Source organism: Chlamydomonas reinhardtii, chromosome 7 (assembly GCF_000002595.2).
Source record: "Chlamydomonas reinhardtii strain CC-503 cw92 mt+ chromosome 7, whole genome shotgun sequence".
In the NCBI taxonomy this organism is placed as follows: domain Eukaryota; kingdom Viridiplantae; phylum Chlorophyta; class Chlorophyceae; order Chlamydomonadales; family Chlamydomonadaceae; genus Chlamydomonas; species Chlamydomonas reinhardtii.
Genome location: NC_057010.1, coordinates 2,262,795 through 2,280,748, shown reverse-complemented (window position 1 = coordinate 2,280,748; position 17,954 = coordinate 2,262,795). Strand labels below are relative to the sequence as shown.

Here is a 17,954-nt window from a genome sequence, read left to right as displayed (position 1 = left end):
ACAGGCAGCGTAACATGGTATCTTGTGCTTCGAGCCACGCGTCTCCTTTTGTGCGAAACCATTTACATAAAGATAAGAAGTCAATCCATAGGCATCTACTTACATAGGAAGAAGAGTCTACGTCGCGACAACTGTCAAGCTGACCTTCGCTCTGACCAATTGCACACGATTGCCCAAAACCCTTTCCCCATAAACCCTTCCGACCCCCACACGGAGCTGACAACTCCAAACGCCAGCCTCACTCTTGGAAGCGAGCACTGCCTTTCATATCACAACAGCACAGCCCGGGCGAAGGGCCTCAAGTGTTGCTGCGAAAAACCGGACCCGCCCTTGTGGCACATGCGCAGGCAGCGGCCCACGCACACAGGCAACGTGCTTGTTATTGTCCTTACCCGAGTACTCACTTTGACTTACAAGCGAACACACAGTACCCACGACCAACACAAAAGTGCATGGCGATGTACGAGCCACCCCACAACTCAAGGCTACAGCCTCCCTCTGCACATGTGGCTATTGACGGCCGTTGGGCGCGGCAAGGGCCGCCATCCGTGCCTGCTGCGCCGCGGCCGCCTGCGCACGCACCTCCACGCCGCGCATGGCTTTCTGTACGCGCAGGTCCTGTGCATGAGACAGTGCGGCAGGCAGGCAAATGTGTGTTGGCGCAGCAGTGAAGCAGGAAAAGAGGTGAGTGCGTGGTCGCGTGGTAGGCAACACACGCCACACGAGACCCAAACACACACAAACATACGTGCAGCAACGTAATCCAGGCACCCACCTTGACCGCCTTGGCTAGCTGCGCCCTCCGCCCGCTGTAGTCATCCAGCCACTCCACAACCACGGCCACACTCCACCGCGACAGGTGCCGCCAGCCCCCGCCGCCGCCACCGCCGCCGCCGCCGCCTCTCCCTGCGCCAGTGCCGACGCCTGCTGCTGCCCGGCTCCGCAACTCGCGCTCGCCCGCCTCAAACACCGCCATCCAGTCGCCGCCGCCGCCAGTGCCGCGCGTGTCCCTCGCCACCCAGAACGTGAAGCAGTTGGAAAGCACGCCGCGGTCTGCGAGGGTGGTGGTAGGTGAAGGTACGCATATGCAGTGGCTCATGATGCATTGCTCCGGTGGACGGCCGGCGCATGAAAGGCAGAGAGGCAAGGCAAGGTAGTGGATGCTGGCGGCAATGCACTCGCCGTAACATTACCGTACTGTACATCCAGGGTAGGGTGCTATCCTATCTCACCGAAGCGGTTGCTGTAGCCGCCGCCCTCGCGTTTCAGGTAGTTGTAACGGCCGCGGTTGATCAGTTCGTTGGCGGTTAGGTTGCCCAGAATGCACAGGGTCTGGCGCAGCACCAGCAAGCTGCCCGGCACCAGGCACATCGCCTGCGAGGAGCAAGGCAACGGTTGGGCGGTTCAAGCAATCGCATATCACAACGGTACACGTCGTCCAATCGCAAACGCAAAAGGACATGCGCCACAAGGACAGCCACACTGCTTGCAGCTGTCAGTCAGAAAGGTTTCCCAGAGTCTGCGTGTTGTCCTCATTACGTTAGTCATTACCTGAAGAAGCGCCAGCAGCAGCAGCCCGCGCTCGGGTCCGCTGGCAGCCCACACCGCCGCGCGCCACACAGCCGCTGCCCCCATGTCGGGCGCGGAGGAGGCGGCCGCGGCGCCGCTGACGGCCAGGTGTCGCTGCAGGATGTAGGACAGCGCCACACGCACCACCAGCACCTGCACCGTCCACTGCGAAGGGGGGCGGCGCGAGGAAGGAAGAGGGAGGGAGGGCGGGAGGGCGCGACAGCGCCCAGCGAGGGCAAATCAGCAGGTGAGCTCGAGGAGGACAACGCACCCCCGCGACAACTGGTGCACTGGCTGTGGCGGTGACGACAAGGCCGTAGCGTGCTTTGGTGTTTTGAGCATGTGGGAAGTTTGCGCACGCAACATGAAGGCCCCACAGTGCGACAGTGCGTTGTGCAGTAGAAAAAGGTCGGGCGCGGCCACCCCAGCCAGCAGCTCACGGTCCGCATGGCACGCACCATGGTGAACAGCCAGCCGGCGAAGTAGCGCTCATTGTCCTCGCCAACGCAGTTGGCGATGGCGGGGCAGTGGTGGTCTGCGAGGGCGGCGGCATGACCGGGGACAGCATTTCACCACGGGGTACAAGGCGCACAGCCAGCAGCGGCGTCGGAAAAAACAAGCAATGGAGCATACTCCCTGCAACAGCGCAGCGCAGCAGCCGCTCGAAGCGGGGGCCGGCGACGCACCGAATCGCCGCACGCAGCGGTTGCAGAACTGGCAGTGCTTGGCCCGCAGCGGGCGCGTCACGTTGCAGGTGCTGCACTCCGCCTCCAACACGGCACGCCCCACCCCGCCCTCCTCCTCGTCTACGCCACTCGACCCAAGAAGCTCCGTCAGCATCACCCCCGCCACGGCCCCGGGCCCCACTCCAGCACCGGCCGCGGCCGCGGCGCCGTCGGCTCTCCCCTCTGCGGAGGCGCCCGCGGATCCGTCCTTGCCCTTCTCCCCGCGCTGTCGTAGCCGCGATCCCGATGTATCTAGGTGCCCTCCCGAGCCCTCCAGGCCTTCACTGCTGCTGCCGCTGCCGCTGGCACCCGAAAGCAGTCCCGCCTTGCCGCCGCTGAGCAGCGCCTGCTGCTCCTCCGCCGCCGCCTGCGCCGCCGCCGCCGCCTGCAGCTGCTGCTGCGCGGGGCGGGCCGGCACGAAGCCGGGGTCGGTGGTGGCGGCCAGGAAGTGCAGGATGGGCATTGCCAGGAAGCCCAGCAGCAGCAAGAGGCAGGTCAGCGAGGTCAGGCCGTGCCCTGCACAAGGAACGAACGGAAGAGGAAACAAGCCAACCGCGGGGCCAACAGCACCATTTGGTTAACACCAGATTTGGTTATACCAGATTTGGGTAGTTCTGACGACGACAATAATGTCGAACACGCAACAGTCAGCTGCACGCAATACCCAGACCCAACGTCGCTCGCGGCTGACTCACAGTGGGGCAGCACGCGTGTGCAGAAGACGATGGGGTACACCACCTCACAGGTCACGATCAGCGATAAGAAGCTGCGGGACTGAGCCATGGCCCTGCAGGGATGCGGGGCGTTCCAACAGCGAGGCGGCGGCGGCGGCGGCCAGTTAATGCGGGTTGCAAGCGTTGCTCCACGACTTCGCGATTGCGCAAAACGCCAGTACCGGTATGTCGCGCCCTCTCCTCCGGCGCCCGCAAGGTCAACCCACAAACACGCGCGCCGGCTGTAGCAAAAGCCGCGCGTGACGCACTCACTTGACGGGCACTCCTGCCAGGTGGCGGCTGTAGCAGTACATGCCCAGGACCATGGCCACCAGCAGCAGCACCGACAGGAACCAGAAGGACAGGTGCGGCGTGACGGCCACGGTGAGCGCCGCCAGCGCGAAGAAGGGCGGGAAGAACAGCCCGTCGCAGTAGCGCATGTACGCCCTGCAGCAGAAGCACACACGGCCTTGCATCGCAGCAGGTATCGGCCCTCTTCCCTGGCGCTTCATGGACACAGCGGCAACACAGCCATCGCTCAGCTCTTGGGTGGTGCTGGCAGCGGCAGCCGCAACTTGGCCTGTTCTTGCTGTGGGCACGGGGCAGGCCGCCCCTGCCGGTGTCCTGCCGAGGCCTCGCCACCCCGCCCACCCCGCGCCTGCTGTGGACCCCTCTCCCTCCTCTTCATGCGGCAGTCCTGCACCGGCGCACTGCCGGGCGCGTCACTCACTTGGCGTACAGGCTGTCGCAGCCCTCCGCCACCTCGTCCGGCCGCCAGCTCCAATTGGGCTCCACTGCCTCGTAGTAGTCACGAGGCCGCATCTGTGAGACAGCATGCGAGGTGAATGCACGGGTTAGGGCGGACGAGGCCGCCGCGATAGGCCACAAGTCAATGCATAACGGGCGCGCACGCAGGCGCAGTGGCCACCTCGCAGCAGATGCGCACGTGTGCCCTGGTGTGCCACACGCGCCACGGCTGAATCGTAGCTGGGTCACCCACCAGCACCAGGAGTCATCCCGCCACCCCACGTCGCAACGCCGCCCGGCACGCACCTTCTTGGGGTCACGCAACAGCACGGCCCCACCACCGCCGTAGCCAGGCGCATAGCCGTGGCCGTGCTGCAAGTGCTGGCCGTGCCCGTGCCCGTGCCCGTGGTCGTGCGAGCAGCAGGGCTGCCCGGGGCCGTGGCTGTGGGCGTGGCCATGGCTGTGGGCTTGGGCGCCCGCGTGCGGCGTGGGGGCGTTCTTGTCGTCCAGTGACATGGTGCTAGTGGGCAGCAGCGGGAAGAGGCTAGGCGGCGCGGCACCGGCGCCGGAGCCCGGACCGGGACCTGGACCAGCCGCGGCGCCGGCGGCGGTCTGCATGGCGCCCCAGCTGCCCGGCGGCTGCGCCTGTGCGCGGTGTGCGGCGATGGCAGCCTGCTCCGCCTGCCACTGCGCGAACGACAGGACCGGCTTCACATCCGCCTCCTCTGCCGCCTCCGCTGCTGAACTGTCAGCAGCGCCTTGCGTGGCGGCCGCAGACCCGTCGAGCGTTGCAGCGGCGGTGGCGCCCGATGTGGCCGCCACGGACGGGGGCCAGGAGCCGCCCTGCGCGCCGGCGAGCTGCCGCTGCACCTCAGCCGGCAGTTGGTGGAAAGGCACCTCCTTCTCGGTGTGGCTGTAGCTGAAGCTGCCTGTGTACTCGCCCCCGCCGCCGCCGCCGTTGCTCCTGCTACTGCCGCCAGCGCCGCCGTGGTAGCACGGCGCAGCCTGGTTGGGCGCGCGCATGCCGCCCGGACCGCCAGCGACGCCGCCTCCGTGTGCTGCCGCCGGCTCCTGTTGCTGCTGCTGGTGCAGCTGTTGCTGGAACTGGAACATGTAATCAGAGTGGGACTGCTGATATTGTTGGGCTGGCTGTGCGCCGTAGCCGTAGCCTCCCGCCCCCGCTCCCGCTCCTGCTCCCGCCCCGGCCCCCGGTCCCGCCTCCGCCCCGCCCAGCGCCCCGCCTGCCTGAATGCGCTGCAGCTGCTGCATGCGGCTCTGCATGCGCGCAAACGCGGCGCCCGCAGTTGAAAGCTGGCCTACGCTGCCAACACCGCCGCCCGCGCTGTCGCTGCCCGCCTGCCGCGTATGCATCTGCAGCTGCGCCAGGGCCTGTGGTGGCGGCACGTGCGATGAGAGGCGAACCCCAGTAAGCGGTGCGCAGGTGCATGCCCCTTGAATTCACCTCCCTGACACACCCTGGAAGCTCCGGGTCTAGATGCACACGGCGCAGCACAGCACCTCGCCGTCTTGCATAGCTCCATCAAGCCTCAAGCCAATCAGGCTTAGCAAACCCCCACACTAAACCCCACCAGCCCGCCCAGACACACCGTACCTTCCGCTGCTCCGCCAAGTCCATGCCGCCAAACAGGCTCCCCGCCTCCGCCCGCATGCGCTCCGGGTCTGCCGCCAGCGCCGCCAGCGCCCTCAGCCGCTCCGGCTGCAGCAGCCCCGCCATGCCCGGCTGCTGCTCCAGCAGGCGCTTCAACACGGGGTCGCGCTCCTTGGCGGCGGCCAGCATGCCCGGGTCCTCCTGGGACGACAAGAATTAAGGGCATCCAAGGCGGGCTTTGTGGGAAAGTGCGTGCGCCTGCGGGTATGAGTTCCGGAGCAGCAAAGCCTAGGCAGTGGGGTGCGGAGGCACGGTGGCTGGCGCGGGGCCAAGTGCGCTTACAATGAAGCGCTGCAAAGAAGGTGAGTCCGCGAGCCGACCGAAGTGCTCAAATAGCATGGCCTGCGCGCCATTTGAGCTCGGCGCCTGCAAGTATGGGAGCCCGGGAACCCGTGTTGACCTCGAGGATCGCTCTTTCGGCACATACGAAGTCCTCCAGGTGGCTTGTATGCAACCATACAGACCAAGTGCGCTCTAACGCGCTAACGGACCTGCTCCGTTGGCTTGGCAGCGCCTTTGCGCGGAGGCAGGGATGGCATCGCGGACATTTCTGCAAAGTTTCGCCTTTTGCTAGACGTCTCTACGCTCTTACACGCCTCGCCGACCTCGCCAACCTGCCTGAACCCTGTCCCATCACACACCGTCTCTACGCTCTTATACGCTATGTTAATAGCATCGTTGTGTGTAGCCAAACGATTTGTGGAAAGTACAGCGCTCTCTGCAAGTCGGACAGTTGTTTTTCGTGGGACAGCTCAAAGGCTTACTTCTGTAGCCTTCGTGCAATAAGGCTGGTTGGAACACGTGTAAAAAAACGCTTTGCATCGAGTGCTCGGTGAGAACACCGACAGATGAGCCAAAAACAGATGTGGAAGCGGTTTGGGCACCGATAGCCATGGCTGCTTTGGTGCATAGTATCTGCATAGGAAGCAGCCACACACATGCATCGTGCACTATTGTCTTCAAGGCACCCTGGCGCAGGAAGGCAAGTGCCGCAGCCCCCCGACGCGCGCTCACAGTTTACATACCTTGCACCGCGCAGCGCCCGCGTAGCAAGCAGGCTGATATCAAGCTGCATCAAGTACACCGTGAGCGGTGGAGAGCGGCTCAGACGGCTTGTCGCAATGGCAGCCCAGGCGCCGGGGGCAACCCCATACATCTTCAAGGCGAGCATGGACACGTATGCGAGCCTCGAGGTGAGCTGGCATGGCAAGCGCACGAAGTAGTGGCCGCACCGCATGGGGCAGTGCTGAAGGGGACGGCCGGCTCAAGCGGCAGAAGAGGGGCGTGGAGAGGGCATGGCACGCACGGCACGGCCCCGCAGAATCCTGGCTGCATCCAACCGCCACCCCACCCCCAGGGCCAGAAGCGCGAGAGCCCAGCCGCTGAGCGGAACAAGGGTTACATCCTGGAAGTCCTGGTAAGTCCGCGCCGTGTGTGGTGCAACAGCGCGACGACGGCGCGTGCGGCAGTGCCGTATCGCGCGGACCGCGCATTGTTTCAGGGGGTCCCATGACGGGGGGGCGCTGAGGGGGGCTCCAGGCTTGCAGGTCTGTGCGCGCGCAGGGTCCACACCCCACAGCTTGTATGAGGTTGGGTCCATACCCGACAGCTTGTGTGAGGCTGGTACATCATGTGATTGCGCACCCTTGCACCGTGTGCAGCGGGAGTACCTGGGCTCGGAGGCCGCCACTGCCGCCGCAGTGGCCGCAGCGGCGGCCTCAGGGCGCCGGCGGCCAGTCATCCTCGAGGTGCGCTCCGTACGTGGGAAACACGCACGCCGGGATGACGGCACGGGTACTTGCTCAACCCTACACGCCGCCTGAAACGGCTCAGCTTCGGCTTTTGTGGCTGACTTGCCGTACTGTATCTGGTCGTATACTATTCAATCGGCCACACGTACATGCTGCACCACGCCGGTGCCCTGCACACTGTCGCCAGGTGGCCAGCGGCTCCGGCCAGCACTGCGCGCACCTCGCTGCCGGCCTCCCCGCCTACGACGTCCAGCCCACCGACCTGACGCCAGAGCTGTTCGACAGCATTGCCGCCTATGCCGCCACCACCCCACCCGCCGCAGCTGCAGCCGCAGCCGCGGGCGCTGCAGCCGGCCAATCCGGTGGTGGCGGCGGCCTGCCCAACGTGCTACTGCCGCCACTGGTGTTGGACGCGTCGTCGCTGGATTGGCCGGCTGTAGCAGCGGCGGGCGTGTCAGCCGGTAGTGGCAGTAGCAGCAGCGGTGGCAGTAGCAGCGGGCGGCTGGACGCTGCGGCGGTGCTGGTCATCAACATGTGCCACATCTCGCCACTGCCGGCCACACGGGGGCTGCTTAAAGGAGCGGGTGAGGCCGGGGGCGTGTTCACGATGCATGACAGACGTAGCGCCATGACGGCAGGCGTGAAACACCGTGTGATGCGTCTGACGCGAGCGCCCAGCCTAGCCTCTTTGGGTGTGGCCGATTGGTAATAACGGCCGCCTCCTCCCTTCCGCCGCTGCACGTGCCACCGGGATGCACGTGGCACCTCCACAGGCACGGCGCTGCGCCCCGGCGGCGGGCTGTTATTCGTGTACGGCCCCTTCACGGTGCAGCGCGGGCGACACACCACCGACAGCAACGCCGCCTTCCACGCCAGCCTACAGGTGTGTGGCGGGGCCAGAGGACACGGCATGTAAAGTTGGCAGACGGTCTAGAATTTGAACTTGCGGAGCATGAGCTGAATGCGGTTGAGTAGGCGCACGTGGTCATGTATGTAAGGTGGCTCAGGGCAAACGTGTTTGTTGTGGTGTTGACGAAGCAAAGGGGTCAGCACACAGAGACGATCGGATGATGCGCAGGCCGGTGTAGAGGGCACAACGTGCTGCACTTTTTGCTCTGCTTGCAGGCGCGCGACCCCTCGTGGGGCTATCGAGACGTGGAGGACATGAAGGAATGGGCGGCGGAGGCGGGCCTGGTGGGTGTGCCGGGGGTGGGGGAGGGGCGGGCGGCACGGACGCTGTACGTCTGGGCTGTGGCGCGTGCGGTCCTGCACGGAGACGCCCCGCTGCGGCGGCCATCCGCGGCAGCGCTGGGGCCATTGGTATGAGCATGGGTGTTTGCAGGGTAGGAAGCGGCGTGGAGGCAGCACTCCGCGCAATCCAGCAGGAAAGGACGGTTTGTGGAGACTGACACGGCAGTGATTAATGAAGATAAACAAAGGTTGCGAAGGTTCGAGTTCGAGAAGGCAACACCGCCGCGTCGTGTGGTTGTCGCCCAAACTTGCAAAACAACCTCCTGACATGCCCTGCTGCAGGAGACCTTGGAGGTTCGGGAGATGCCCGCCAACAACTTCATGCTGGTGTTCCGGAGGACCTGATGAGCAGCAGGCGCGGCCTTGAGGTCTGAGCAGGGGGAGCAGCGGAGGTCGGTGATGCGGCCGGGGCCACGGCGCAGTGTACCGTACCGTAGGGCCAGCAGGCAGCGTTTGACTCTGCTCCGCGTGTTTGGTCATGTGTCTGCCTCTGATGACAGTGGCATGGCATGGGGCTTGCGGTAACCAGTTTGAAACACAACTTCATGTGGCTTTCTGTGCGCTGCCGCACGTATTATGATCGGGCACGTTGCTCGGGAGGGGCAGGGAGGGGCCAGGTGTGTGACCTGAGCCGTGCCGTGCCAGATCAATTGGTGTGCGCACTCGTCATAGCAATGAACTCTTGTTGCTATTGCATTGAATACTCTCTTAGTAGGTAATAGTATGTGCTGGGCGCTGCAATAGCGAGCCAGAAAGAATGCCTCACACAATGCCGAGCGAGCAACGCCGAGGTTACGAGTGATGCGACTAGCGCAAGATGAATGCAGCTATGCTGAGTATCATTTTAGCTCTCTACTTGGCAAGCTCGCTGACCCAGGCAGGCGTCGCCAGCGCCCAGCATGACAACTCTGCAGCCTCGACGTATGCAAGGCTAGCGCCGTTATTGACAGGAGCAGCATATACTTATGAGTTCGCGGCGTCAGAGCAAGGTAAGTAGTTTGCGGGTCCCCGAAGGGACATTCAACATGCAGCAAGGGACTGCCCAACTTTTCGCAAAGCGGCCCGCCGGCGTCATAGCACACGAACGGTGGTACGCTGTTAAGAGACTAACACGTATGTACACAGCCAGATCTACGCTGTCGCACGCCCGTCGTCAGCCGGGGTTGCTGGGGTCGGTCACTAACCGCCGCGGCCACCCTTCCTGTATCCCTTTGCTCCCGCCCACAGCCCTCCCGGTGCCGCTATCCGCGGAGCTTCTACGATCCATCACATCTGGTCCAGAGCCTCTGTGTGGACCCGACGTGCTGGACCAGTTAGACCAGTTGGCAGTTGTGGTGCTGACGCCTCTGCTGGGTGGGGCCACCAGCAGCGGCGAAGGCGGCACCGCACTGTCGGGGATCGACAGCCGCAGCGGTCATAGCAGCACTACAGCTGAAGACGCGCACAGGCAGCTAACGCTGTACGAATCAGTGAAGGGGTTGTTCGGCTGGCTTGCAAAGGACAGCGGCTGCGGCGGGCTGGGCGATGTCGACTGTCTGAGGGAGCAGGTGTGTGCGTGCGGGGGGGCGGGCGGGCGGGCGGGAGCGCCCGCTGCTGGTGTGTGCCTAGTGTCCAGGGGTGGGGGCATACATGGATGCACACATGTAGCCCCCTGCGGGGGGGACCTGGGATGCCGATGACTCAGCATCAGTCATACACCAGGGGCTGAGGAAGAGGCGCCCATCTGCGCCTGCTGTGGGCACCGCCGGCATGGTGCAGGCCCGCCCCACGCACGCACCAAGGACCCGGGCATGCAGTGTGCTTGTGTGAGAGGGGGGTGCAGCCGCGGACCACCCTGTCAACAAGTAAGGGCACGCCGCCGTATCTTGCCGCCATCACTTCCCCACTCCCCACCTCTGCACCCTTCTGTCAATGTGCTCCTGCTGCGCTTGGCGTGCAGGCAGCGGCTGCGCTGGCCTCATCAGGCGGGGCGCTGGCGGAGCTCGCCGCGCGCACAGCCGCCACTTGCGGCCTGGGCCCGGCACAGCTGGCCGACGCGGCGGGACACATGGCGGCGGCGCTGGCGGCGCTGGCGGCGCCGGAGCGGCGGGCGGCGCTGGTGGACGCCGCGGAGCACGTGGCCCGGGCGGGCTGGTGCACGTGCGGCGGCCAGAAGCATGCGCCGCACGGCCATGGCGGCGGGCCGCATGGGGGCGCGGGAGGCGCGAGCGCGCGAGCGGCAGCTGTGCACGACGATGCGGGACGGGGGCTGGAGATGGGAGGGGAACAGGAGGCGGAGGATGGGCGGGAGGAGCAGGAGCAGGAGCAGGAGGTTCCGACCGGGGCAAGAGGAGGTGGCGACAGCACCGGCGCCACCGGCGCAGCCAGAAGTGCGGGACTCGATGCAGGTGACGTGTTGCCTCTGGGTTCGTCACGGTCAGCGGGCATGGACACAGCTGGGGCGGCCGGGGAGGACGGGTCAGGCCTGGGACAGGTGGGACTGGTGCTCCGGCAGTACCGCCCTGGAGCGGTGGTGGTGTGGGTCAGTGACGACGGCGCCGTCGTTCGTCAGGATGCAGCAGTAGCAGGAGCAGCTGATGATGACGGTGACGGCTACGGCAGTAGCAGTAGCAGTAGCAGTCGCAGTAGCGGTGCCGCGGCCATCGCTACAGCCAGCGGCGCGCCTGCACGGCGGCTGAACAGCCACTACCAGCATCGCCGCGATCAGCACCGCAGCCGACATCGCGACCACCCAAAACCACACCCGCATCCACATCCGCACCCGCACCGCCACCAGCACCGGCGGCGGCTGCAGCAGTCTGCGTCGGCGTTCACGTCCTCCCCGGGCGCCATGAGGAACGTGCAGTACAACTACTACCTGCCGCCAGTGCCGCCGCCGGAGCCCAGCTCCTACCCGCCCAATGTGCTACTGCCGCTGGTGTTTCACGTGATGCTGTACAGGTGAGTTTCACAGCAGCTGCAGCTGCAGCCAGCTCCCCATCCCGAGCCGTGCATGGGCGTAAAGGTGTGCGGGCCGCCGTGTATCCCCTGCATGCTGCCAGTTAGCTAGGCTCGCAGGCGGCCCGGGGCCCGGCCGGGGGCACGCTGTGAGGCATGCAGGGCACGACATTCGCATCTTGGATTGACGCCTGCCATACACAAGTCGCGACTATCACGACAGGACTCATAAGGAGCTCCTGATGTCCGCGTGATGTCCGCGATTGTTCCTCCGCGCACAGGGATGCGGCAACTGGGGTGGTCGGGCCGCCAGGCTACGACTCGGCTCCGGCGCTGGCCGCCCGCACGGTGGCGGCAGTGAACCTGCTGGCCAGCGGCACCGGCGTGCGCTTCTTCCTGCAGGAGGTCCGCGGGGACCCACAGCGGTGAGCGGAGGGGGAAGGCGTCATGCGGGCATGTGGGCAGGTGGACATGCAGTGCTGCCTGCTGTGTGCGTGGAGGTGTGATGGCGGTGAGGGCGGTGAAGGCGGTGGCGTGGGGTGGGGTGGTGGGAGTGCAGAGACCTTGAGGGCGGGTGATGGGCCAGTGGCGACAGAGCCCACTAAGACGCACACACACACACACACACACACACATGTACACACACACATGTACACGCACACATGTGCACACGTACACACTCTCTCTTCCCCTTTCCCCCACCCCGCCTTTCCCCTGAGCAGCTACCCCTACCTGCTGGTGGGCGGCCCGGCGGACTGGCAGACGTGCGGCGCGGTGGTCAGCGGCGGCCTGGACGAGTCGGCGGCGTCGCCCGACTGCCTCAGGGCGCAGGGGGTCATGGTGGACTTCCCGCGAGCCATCAATGTCTACTTCGTCGGCAGCAGCACCCTCTTCGCGGTACGTGGGGTGCGTGGGGTGCGATTTGCTGACTTGCTATGTGCGTGGGAAATGTGTGGGTGTGTCGGCGGGATGGGGCTGAGTAGACGGGTGGAAGCAAAGCACGTGGGTGGAAGCACGGAAGCAAGCGGGCGTGGCGTGTATGGAGGTGGCTCTTGCCCCTTCCTGCCTGCCCCCACCAGCTCCTGCCTTCAGCCCTTCCCACCTCTTCCCGCCATACCCAACCTCACATACCGCCTGCCTGCCTGCCTGCCTGCCTGCCTGCCTGCCAGACGCCCGGCCTGGGCTCCGCCGGCTCCAGCCCGGTGGGCAGCCGCTCCGAGCTGCCCGTGTGGCTGGCCTGGAACAACCTGGACGTAACAGGTGGGGAGCGGAGCGGGAGGCGCACGGGACGGCGGGAGGGCGGGTGGGCGAGAGCGCCGGAGGGCGGGAGGGGGAGAACGGGGTGAGGCGGGAGGGCAGGCGGGGCCGGTGGGTTCTTGTACGGTGACGACGCACGTGGAGCACGCAGACTGGAAAGCAAGGCGGCCGGGATGGGGGAGCGTGGTGTCGCAAGAGGGGATGTCGCAAGAGGGGATCTCAGAGCAAAGTGGTGCAAGAGACTACTGGTGAGACCGGCGCCCTGGGAGCGCCTCACCAACCTCCTATGTGTGTATTGACACATCCAAGTGGAAGACAACCCCCCCCCAATTGTGCGTAAGTGTGTGTATGTGTTTGTGATGCGTGTGTCCATCTCCTGCTGCTGCGCAGCTCGCGGCGGCACCAACGGCCCCGAGTCCTACAACGCGGGTTCGTCGGTGCTGTGGCACGAGCTAGGCCACTACCTGGGACTGAGTCACACCTTCCCCACAGAGTGAGAGGCGAGGGTGCGGTGTGTGGAGAGGGCCCGGGCGGAGTGCATTGAGGGAAGCGGGGTGCTCTGGGGTGCCCGGTGCAATGCAGGCTGTGTGTGGGGGTGTGCAGGCGTGTGGCTGATCATCGTGCCCGTCACGTGCCCTGCAGCGGCAAGTGCGCCGACTCGGACGGCGTGCCGGACACGCCCAACGTTGCAGGTGCGTTGCCGCGCTCGCGAGGGTGGGGGATTTGGGCGTGACATGTTTGTGCGCATGGGGTTTAAGCATGTCCACATACATCCCAACGGCTTCTTCTGTACACTCGCGTCATACCAAGCCACCGCTACTCATACCGTTTCTGCAAACACCTCATCTCTCCCTCCACGCACCTCTCTCTCTCCCTCCCTGTGCCCACCCAGCCACGGCCAGTAGCCTGTACCTGGACAAGCGCCTGGCAGTGGACCTGAACGACCACTGCTACACAGTCTTCATGAGGGACCTGCAGGTCGGATTATTGTCGCTGCTTGCCTGACCGCCGAAAGGTCGAAACGTAGAAGCGAGGGTTTGTGGCGAGTGGTGTGGCTGCGGCTGACAGGTGGTAGCTGCGACGGCCAGTTCAACAAGCGCGTGTGTGTACCGTATGTGTGACAGGATTGCACACCTGTGCGTCTACCGGTATGTCAGTCCGGACGTGTGTGATGTGTCGTATGTACGCAGGGCGATCTGGGCGCCGCACCATCGCGTGTGGGCATTCCGGACTCGGACAAGAACGCCTGGGCAGACACCTGCCCCGACGACCCGGTGAGATGGAGGCGGGGTGGGAGCGGTGGCCGCGACGACCGGGGTTTTGCCTCGACCGTTCATACCCGGCTCGTATCCAGCAGGGTAAAGAGGAAGAGACGCGAGGATGCATGGGGGTGTCGTGAAGAAGGCGGCTGCAGGTGGTGCGGCGGTGCATGTGTTTTCACTTGCCTCACCCGCCCTGCGCACGCACCCTCGCTCCCTGACTCCTCCCTGCCTGCCGTGTGCTGTGCTGTGCTGTGCTGTGCTGGGCTGTGGACCCACACAGGGCTATGATGAGCTGGGTGAGTGCCGGCGTGTGTGTGTGTTTGGCGGGGTTGCGTGTGTGTACCGCGCAACAGGGGCCGGGGGTCGTTTGGTTCAGTCACGAAATTCTTGGTGGGCGCTCCACATCCCCCCGCGAGGGGCACGCCACCCACCCGCTTGTTTCACCTGTCGTGCTGGTCGGTGCTGACATTCAGCTCTCGTCATGCACCCACCCACCCCACTCACCCGCCCGCATCATCCACCACAGGCAACTTCATGACCTACACACTGCCGTCGTGCCGCGCCGGCCTTGGGCACATGACACCCGGCCAGGTGCGTGCGTACACGTAGACCTACGCTGCCAGCAGGAATGCCTCATGCAGTGGCGGCGGCGGACTCTGCTGTGGCGGCTGGCTGCCTTTCCCTGCTTGCCTAGTACCCTTTGTCCAAGCGTGTGCTGTCCTGAACCTGTGCTTCATCGCTAATACATTACGCCCTCCCTCCCTCCCTCCCTCCTCCTCCAGGTGGACCTCATGCACGCCGAGCTGCGCTCCAACCGCCACATATACGAGTGGGGCCGCTACTGGGCGGAGGTGCAGCCGCCGCCACAGCTGCTGCCGCAGCAGACGCAGTCCGATGGCGGCGCAGGTGGCGGAGGTTGTGGCAGCGGTGGCGCAGGCGGCGGCGGTGGCACAGACCCGGGCCGCCCGGACACCGCCCTCTGCACGGTGCGTGGGTTGCTTTGCTTGCTTGCAGGGGGGCTCCCCCCCCACACACACACACACCTGTAGGTCCCCCTCCTGTCGACTGCTGCCGTACCGTACTGTGCCGTGTTTGTCCGGAGTGCGACTCCCGCGGGTGGTTGCAATGCGTCAGCACGACACCCACCACATGCATGCGTGCCGCCTAAATACCCGTGCCACTCCCAAACGGAGCTCCCTCATCAACAGGGCCTCCCCCATTTACATGCTGCCATTTACCCTAGCGACACATCATCCCACACACGCCCGTCCAAATGCCCGCCCGCCTGCCTGCCCGCCTGCCCTGCAGAGCCCGCTGCGCTACCCGGGCTGCGCCTGCAAGGACCTGTGGCTCAACTACCTGCCCGAGGACCGCTCCCCCACCAGTGCGGCCAACCTGGCGCAGCGCGGCACGGTGCCGGTGTGGCAGGGCGGCGGCTGCGCACCCTACTACAGCCGCAGCAACACGCGAGGCGACTGGTGCGCTGGACAGCGAGCGAGCTAGCTAGTGTGTTTGTATTGTTGTGTTGTGGACAGACAGCAGGGACGCCATGTCAAGCGACTGACGAGCAAAGAGCGTCTTTCTTGCTCTCCGACACACACACACACACACACACACACACACCACGCGCGCGTTCCTTGTGCTCTCTACCACACACGCGCCCACACGTGCAGGGCGTGTGAGGTGGAGGACGGCTGCACCGTAAACGGCAAGACCTACGGCGGCGCCGGCGTGGCGCTCATCCTGCCGTGCGAGGGAGCCAAGTTCATGTGCACGTGAGCAGCCCGCGTGTTTGCCCGCCTTTCTGCCTATCTGCACACCTGCGTGTCCTGTGTGGGTCCTATCCGTCGGGTTGCGGGGCCGGGCGTGTAGGCCACGTGTGTGTCACCGGGTTGCAATACCAGCTGTGTGCTTGCTCGAAGCCGACCGCTTCTGCAACCACTACAACCACATCCGCTTACGTTCGTACCGGTGTCGGGACGAACCCACAGGGACCAGCAGCAGCAAGGTGACAATTCCACATGTGAGTGCTTCACTTTTACGATTTGCTCTTGTCTCATGCAAGGAGCTCTCCAACGCAGCGCAACTGAGGCTGCCCGTTCCCTCCCAGCACTGCCACACCCCCTAACTGCCACCCACGCGCCAGCCCCAGCATGCCCTTCCCTTTCCTCCCCCCAGCCCACGCTCCCACCCGCGCTCCCACCCGCGCTCCCACCCACGGCCCCACATCCTCGCCGCCTCCCTCCACCAACCTCTCCGCCCAACCTACACCCTCTTCTACCTCTCCTCCCGAACCCGCACCTTCACTCTCACCTCCACACCCCGCGCGCCCTGCTGCTCCCTCCCTCGATCCGCAGTGGAGGAGGCCATCTGCACTCGGCCGCCGTCGCTGCCGGGCTGCAGCTGCAAGCCCTCCTGGCGCCTGCGCGGCCGCACCTACCGCGCCGGCTGCGCCCCAGTGGGCGCACTGCTGCTGCAGGACCCCGCCAGCTGGTGGTGCGAGCTGGCGGCGCCGTGTGTGGTCGCCGGCAAGGCCTACCAGCAGCCCGGCACGTTCGCGCTGTGCGACGAGCGCGCGGCGGCCGTGTGCTCCACGTGGGTGCGCCGTGTGTTGGGTGGTGTGGGGGCTGTGGTGTGTGTGTGGGGGGGGGCTGCAGCCCCACATGTGGGGTGTGTGTGGCGTGGGGCGGCGCTAACGGGTTCACGGTGGGCTGTTGCTTGGGGTGGGCGGATGGGCAAAGGCAGGGGTTGTGAGGGCCAAAGCCACACAGTGCGTTGGACAGCGCTGCAGGCTGCCGGAACAGATGGGGGTATACGGGGCCTCCGGCGCCATAGGCAGAACCTGGCAGAACGGGCGGGTTCACTAGGTTGGCATGAGTAGTGGGGCGGTTGTGCTGCTGCGCCTGTCTGTGTCTCTGGTTCCATGCTGGGAATCCTGTTGGGAGTGGTGAACTAACACAACCCCATCCCGAACCCCACATGCACGTAGGTACCAGCTCTATGACGAGCCGCCGCCGTCGCCGCAGCCGCCGGCGGCCAAGCCCTCTCCCAGCCCCAAGCGTCGGGCTGGCAAACCGTCGCCCTCACCGGCGCCCTCGCCGTTACCCTCGCCCTCGCCCTCGCCGGTGCCTCGTGTCAGGGGTGGCTGAGCTGGGAGGAGTGGGAGGAGTGGTTGTGGCGAGTTCACGTTGGCCCGGACGCACGCAACACGTCGCCTCGATACGGTACTTCAAACCTGTGCATGTGAACAATATAGCTAGTGGGCGTGCGGACTTAAAGGTTTGACAAGGAACGCGTGGTAAAGGTTATACACTTGCAATTGCGTTGGATTGTGTACATGAGCCTGCATGGTGGCGGCACGGCGCGGCGGCGGCACGGTTTCGTGTTGAGATTGCAAGGTTCCCTCAGTACAGTAGCGCGCTCAGCAGGATGTGCAAAGGTATGTGCGATGTCGGAGTTCCAAAAGCACTGCCACGGTCCATCCAACCAACTATATACCAATAGCTGATTTACTCCCATTGTTTGATTATTGCTAAAGTGCATGGAGGCATGGAGGCATGGAGGCATGGAGGCATGGCGGCATGGAGGCATGGCGGCATGGAGGCATGGAGGCATGGAGGCATGGAGGTATGTACCATACTGTTAGGTAGCAGACCCGCGGTAAGCAAGTAAGGCTCTGCGGTCTGCGGTGCCGTTTCCTAGGTGTGCCTGGCGTGGTGCACGATTGAGGTATGGCGTGCTCTCTTGGCTAAGGTAGGTGCGGCGGCGGGTGTGGCGTGGACCGGGATCCAGCGGCTACAGTTCTGCCGAATGGATGCCTCGCCGTGGAGTGGGGCCTTTCGAGTGCAGAACGCTTACTGTACAGCGGCAGCGGAAAGGTATGGCTAGGAGTGCATTAAAATTACTGTGACCGGTGGAAGCTTCAGCCCTTGAGAGTACTGCGAAGGGCGGAATCCCAGGCATTCGAGACTGCCGGCCTCGAACATGTCAATGCTCGTCCATGCTGCCAACACCGCCACCCCTACGCACCAGCAGCCTCAGCCCACCCCACACCAAACTGTGACACCACCTCG

The 17,954-nt window shown here is 65.0% G+C and overlaps 3 protein-coding genes across 3 annotated transcripts; 2 read left to right on the top strand and 1 right to left on the bottom strand.

Annotated features, from left to right (window-relative positions):
• Positions 1 to 5: 5 nt before the first annotated feature.
• CHLRE_07g327700v5 (uncharacterized protein) lies at positions 6 to 6,227 on the bottom strand. The gene is made up of 13 exons (XM_043064127.1): positions 5,915 to 6,227; positions 5,706 to 5,789; positions 5,367 to 5,564; positions 4,061 to 5,143; positions 3,738 to 3,829; positions 3,281 to 3,454; positions 2,990 to 3,081; positions 2,256 to 2,810; positions 2,028 to 2,104; positions 1,552 to 1,734; positions 1,233 to 1,374; positions 776 to 1,053; positions 6 to 618 (listed from the first exon to the last, which is right to left on the bottom strand). The coding sequence occupies exons 1-13, from the start codon at positions 5,969 to 5,971 to the stop codon at positions 511 to 513; spliced, it is 3,123 nt and encodes a 1,040-aa protein (XP_042922695.1). The 5' UTR covers positions 5,972 to 6,227; the 3' UTR covers positions 6 to 510.
• A 110-nt stretch (positions 6,228 to 6,337) lies between these two features.
• CHLRE_07g327687v5 (uncharacterized protein) lies at positions 6,338 to 9,283 on the top strand. Its single transcript, XM_043064126.1, has 7 exons — positions 6,338 to 6,616; positions 6,781 to 6,840; positions 7,085 to 7,171; positions 7,362 to 7,758; positions 7,948 to 8,057; positions 8,300 to 8,368; positions 8,708 to 9,283. Exons 1-7 carry the CDS (start codon positions 6,545 to 6,547, stop codon positions 8,768 to 8,770), a joined length of 858 nt encoding a protein of 285 aa, XP_042922694.1. The 5' UTR covers positions 6,338 to 6,544; the 3' UTR covers positions 8,771 to 9,283.
• A 74-nt stretch (positions 9,284 to 9,357) lies between these two features.
• Positions 9,358 to 17,873, top strand: CHLRE_07g327650v5 (uncharacterized protein). The gene is made up of 19 exons (XM_043064125.1): positions 9,358 to 9,414; positions 9,653 to 9,726; positions 9,792 to 9,972; positions 10,365 to 11,365; positions 11,644 to 11,787; positions 12,085 to 12,259; positions 12,532 to 12,622; positions 13,010 to 13,112; positions 13,262 to 13,311; positions 13,512 to 13,597; positions 13,810 to 13,893; positions 14,162 to 14,177; positions 14,408 to 14,472; positions 14,664 to 14,867; positions 15,190 to 15,359; positions 15,555 to 15,656; positions 15,873 to 15,904; positions 16,239 to 16,476; positions 16,871 to 17,873. Exons 1-19 carry the CDS (start codon positions 9,391 to 9,393, stop codon positions 17,028 to 17,030), a joined length of 3,000 nt encoding a protein of 999 aa, XP_042922693.1. The 5' UTR covers positions 9,358 to 9,390; the 3' UTR covers positions 17,031 to 17,873.
• The last annotated feature ends 81 nt before the right edge of the window (positions 17,874 to 17,954 follow it).

What these genes read in the sequence shown, in the direction of transcription:
- CHLRE_07g327650v5 (XM_043064125.1), top strand. Translation starts at nt 9,391, where the DNA reads ATGAGTTCGCGGCGTCAGAGCAAG. An exon ending in GTCCGCGGGGACCCACAGCG is followed by an intron (nt 11,788 to 12,084) that starts GTGAGCGGAGGG and finishes TCCCCTGAGCAG; the next exon opens with CTACCCCTACCTGCTGGTGG. An exon ending in GAACAACCTGGACGTAACAG is followed by an intron (nt 12,623 to 13,009) that starts GTGGGGAGCGGA and finishes GCTGCTGCGCAG; the next exon opens with CTCGCGGCGGCACCAACGGC.
- CHLRE_07g327687v5 (XM_043064126.1), top strand. Translation starts at nt 6,545, where the DNA reads ATGGCAGCCCAGGCGCCGGGGGCAACCCCATACATCTTCAAGGCGAGC. An exon ending in GTTACATCCTGGAAGTCCTG is followed by an intron (nt 6,841 to 7,084) that starts GTAAGTCCGCGC and finishes CACCGTGTGCAG; the next exon opens with CGGGAGTACCTGGGCTCGGA. An exon ending in GGGCGGCGGAGGCGGGCCTG is followed by an intron (nt 8,369 to 8,707) that starts GTGGGTGTGCCG and finishes GCCCTGCTGCAG; the next exon opens with GAGACCTTGGAGGTTCGGGA.
- CHLRE_07g327700v5 (XM_043064127.1), bottom strand. Translation starts at nt 5,971, where the DNA reads ATGTCCGCGATGCCATCCCTGCCTCCGCGCAAAGGCGCTGCCAAGCCA. An exon ending in CTTCTTTGCAGCGCTTCATT is followed by an intron (nt 5,565 to 5,705) that starts GTAAGCGCACTT and finishes TTGTCGTCCCAG; the next exon opens with GAGGACCCGGGCATGCTGGC. An exon ending in TGCTGCTGGCGCTTCTTCAG is followed by an intron (nt 1,375 to 1,551) that starts GTAATGACTAAC and finishes TGCTCCTCGCAG; the next exon opens with GCGATGTGCCTGGTGCCGGG.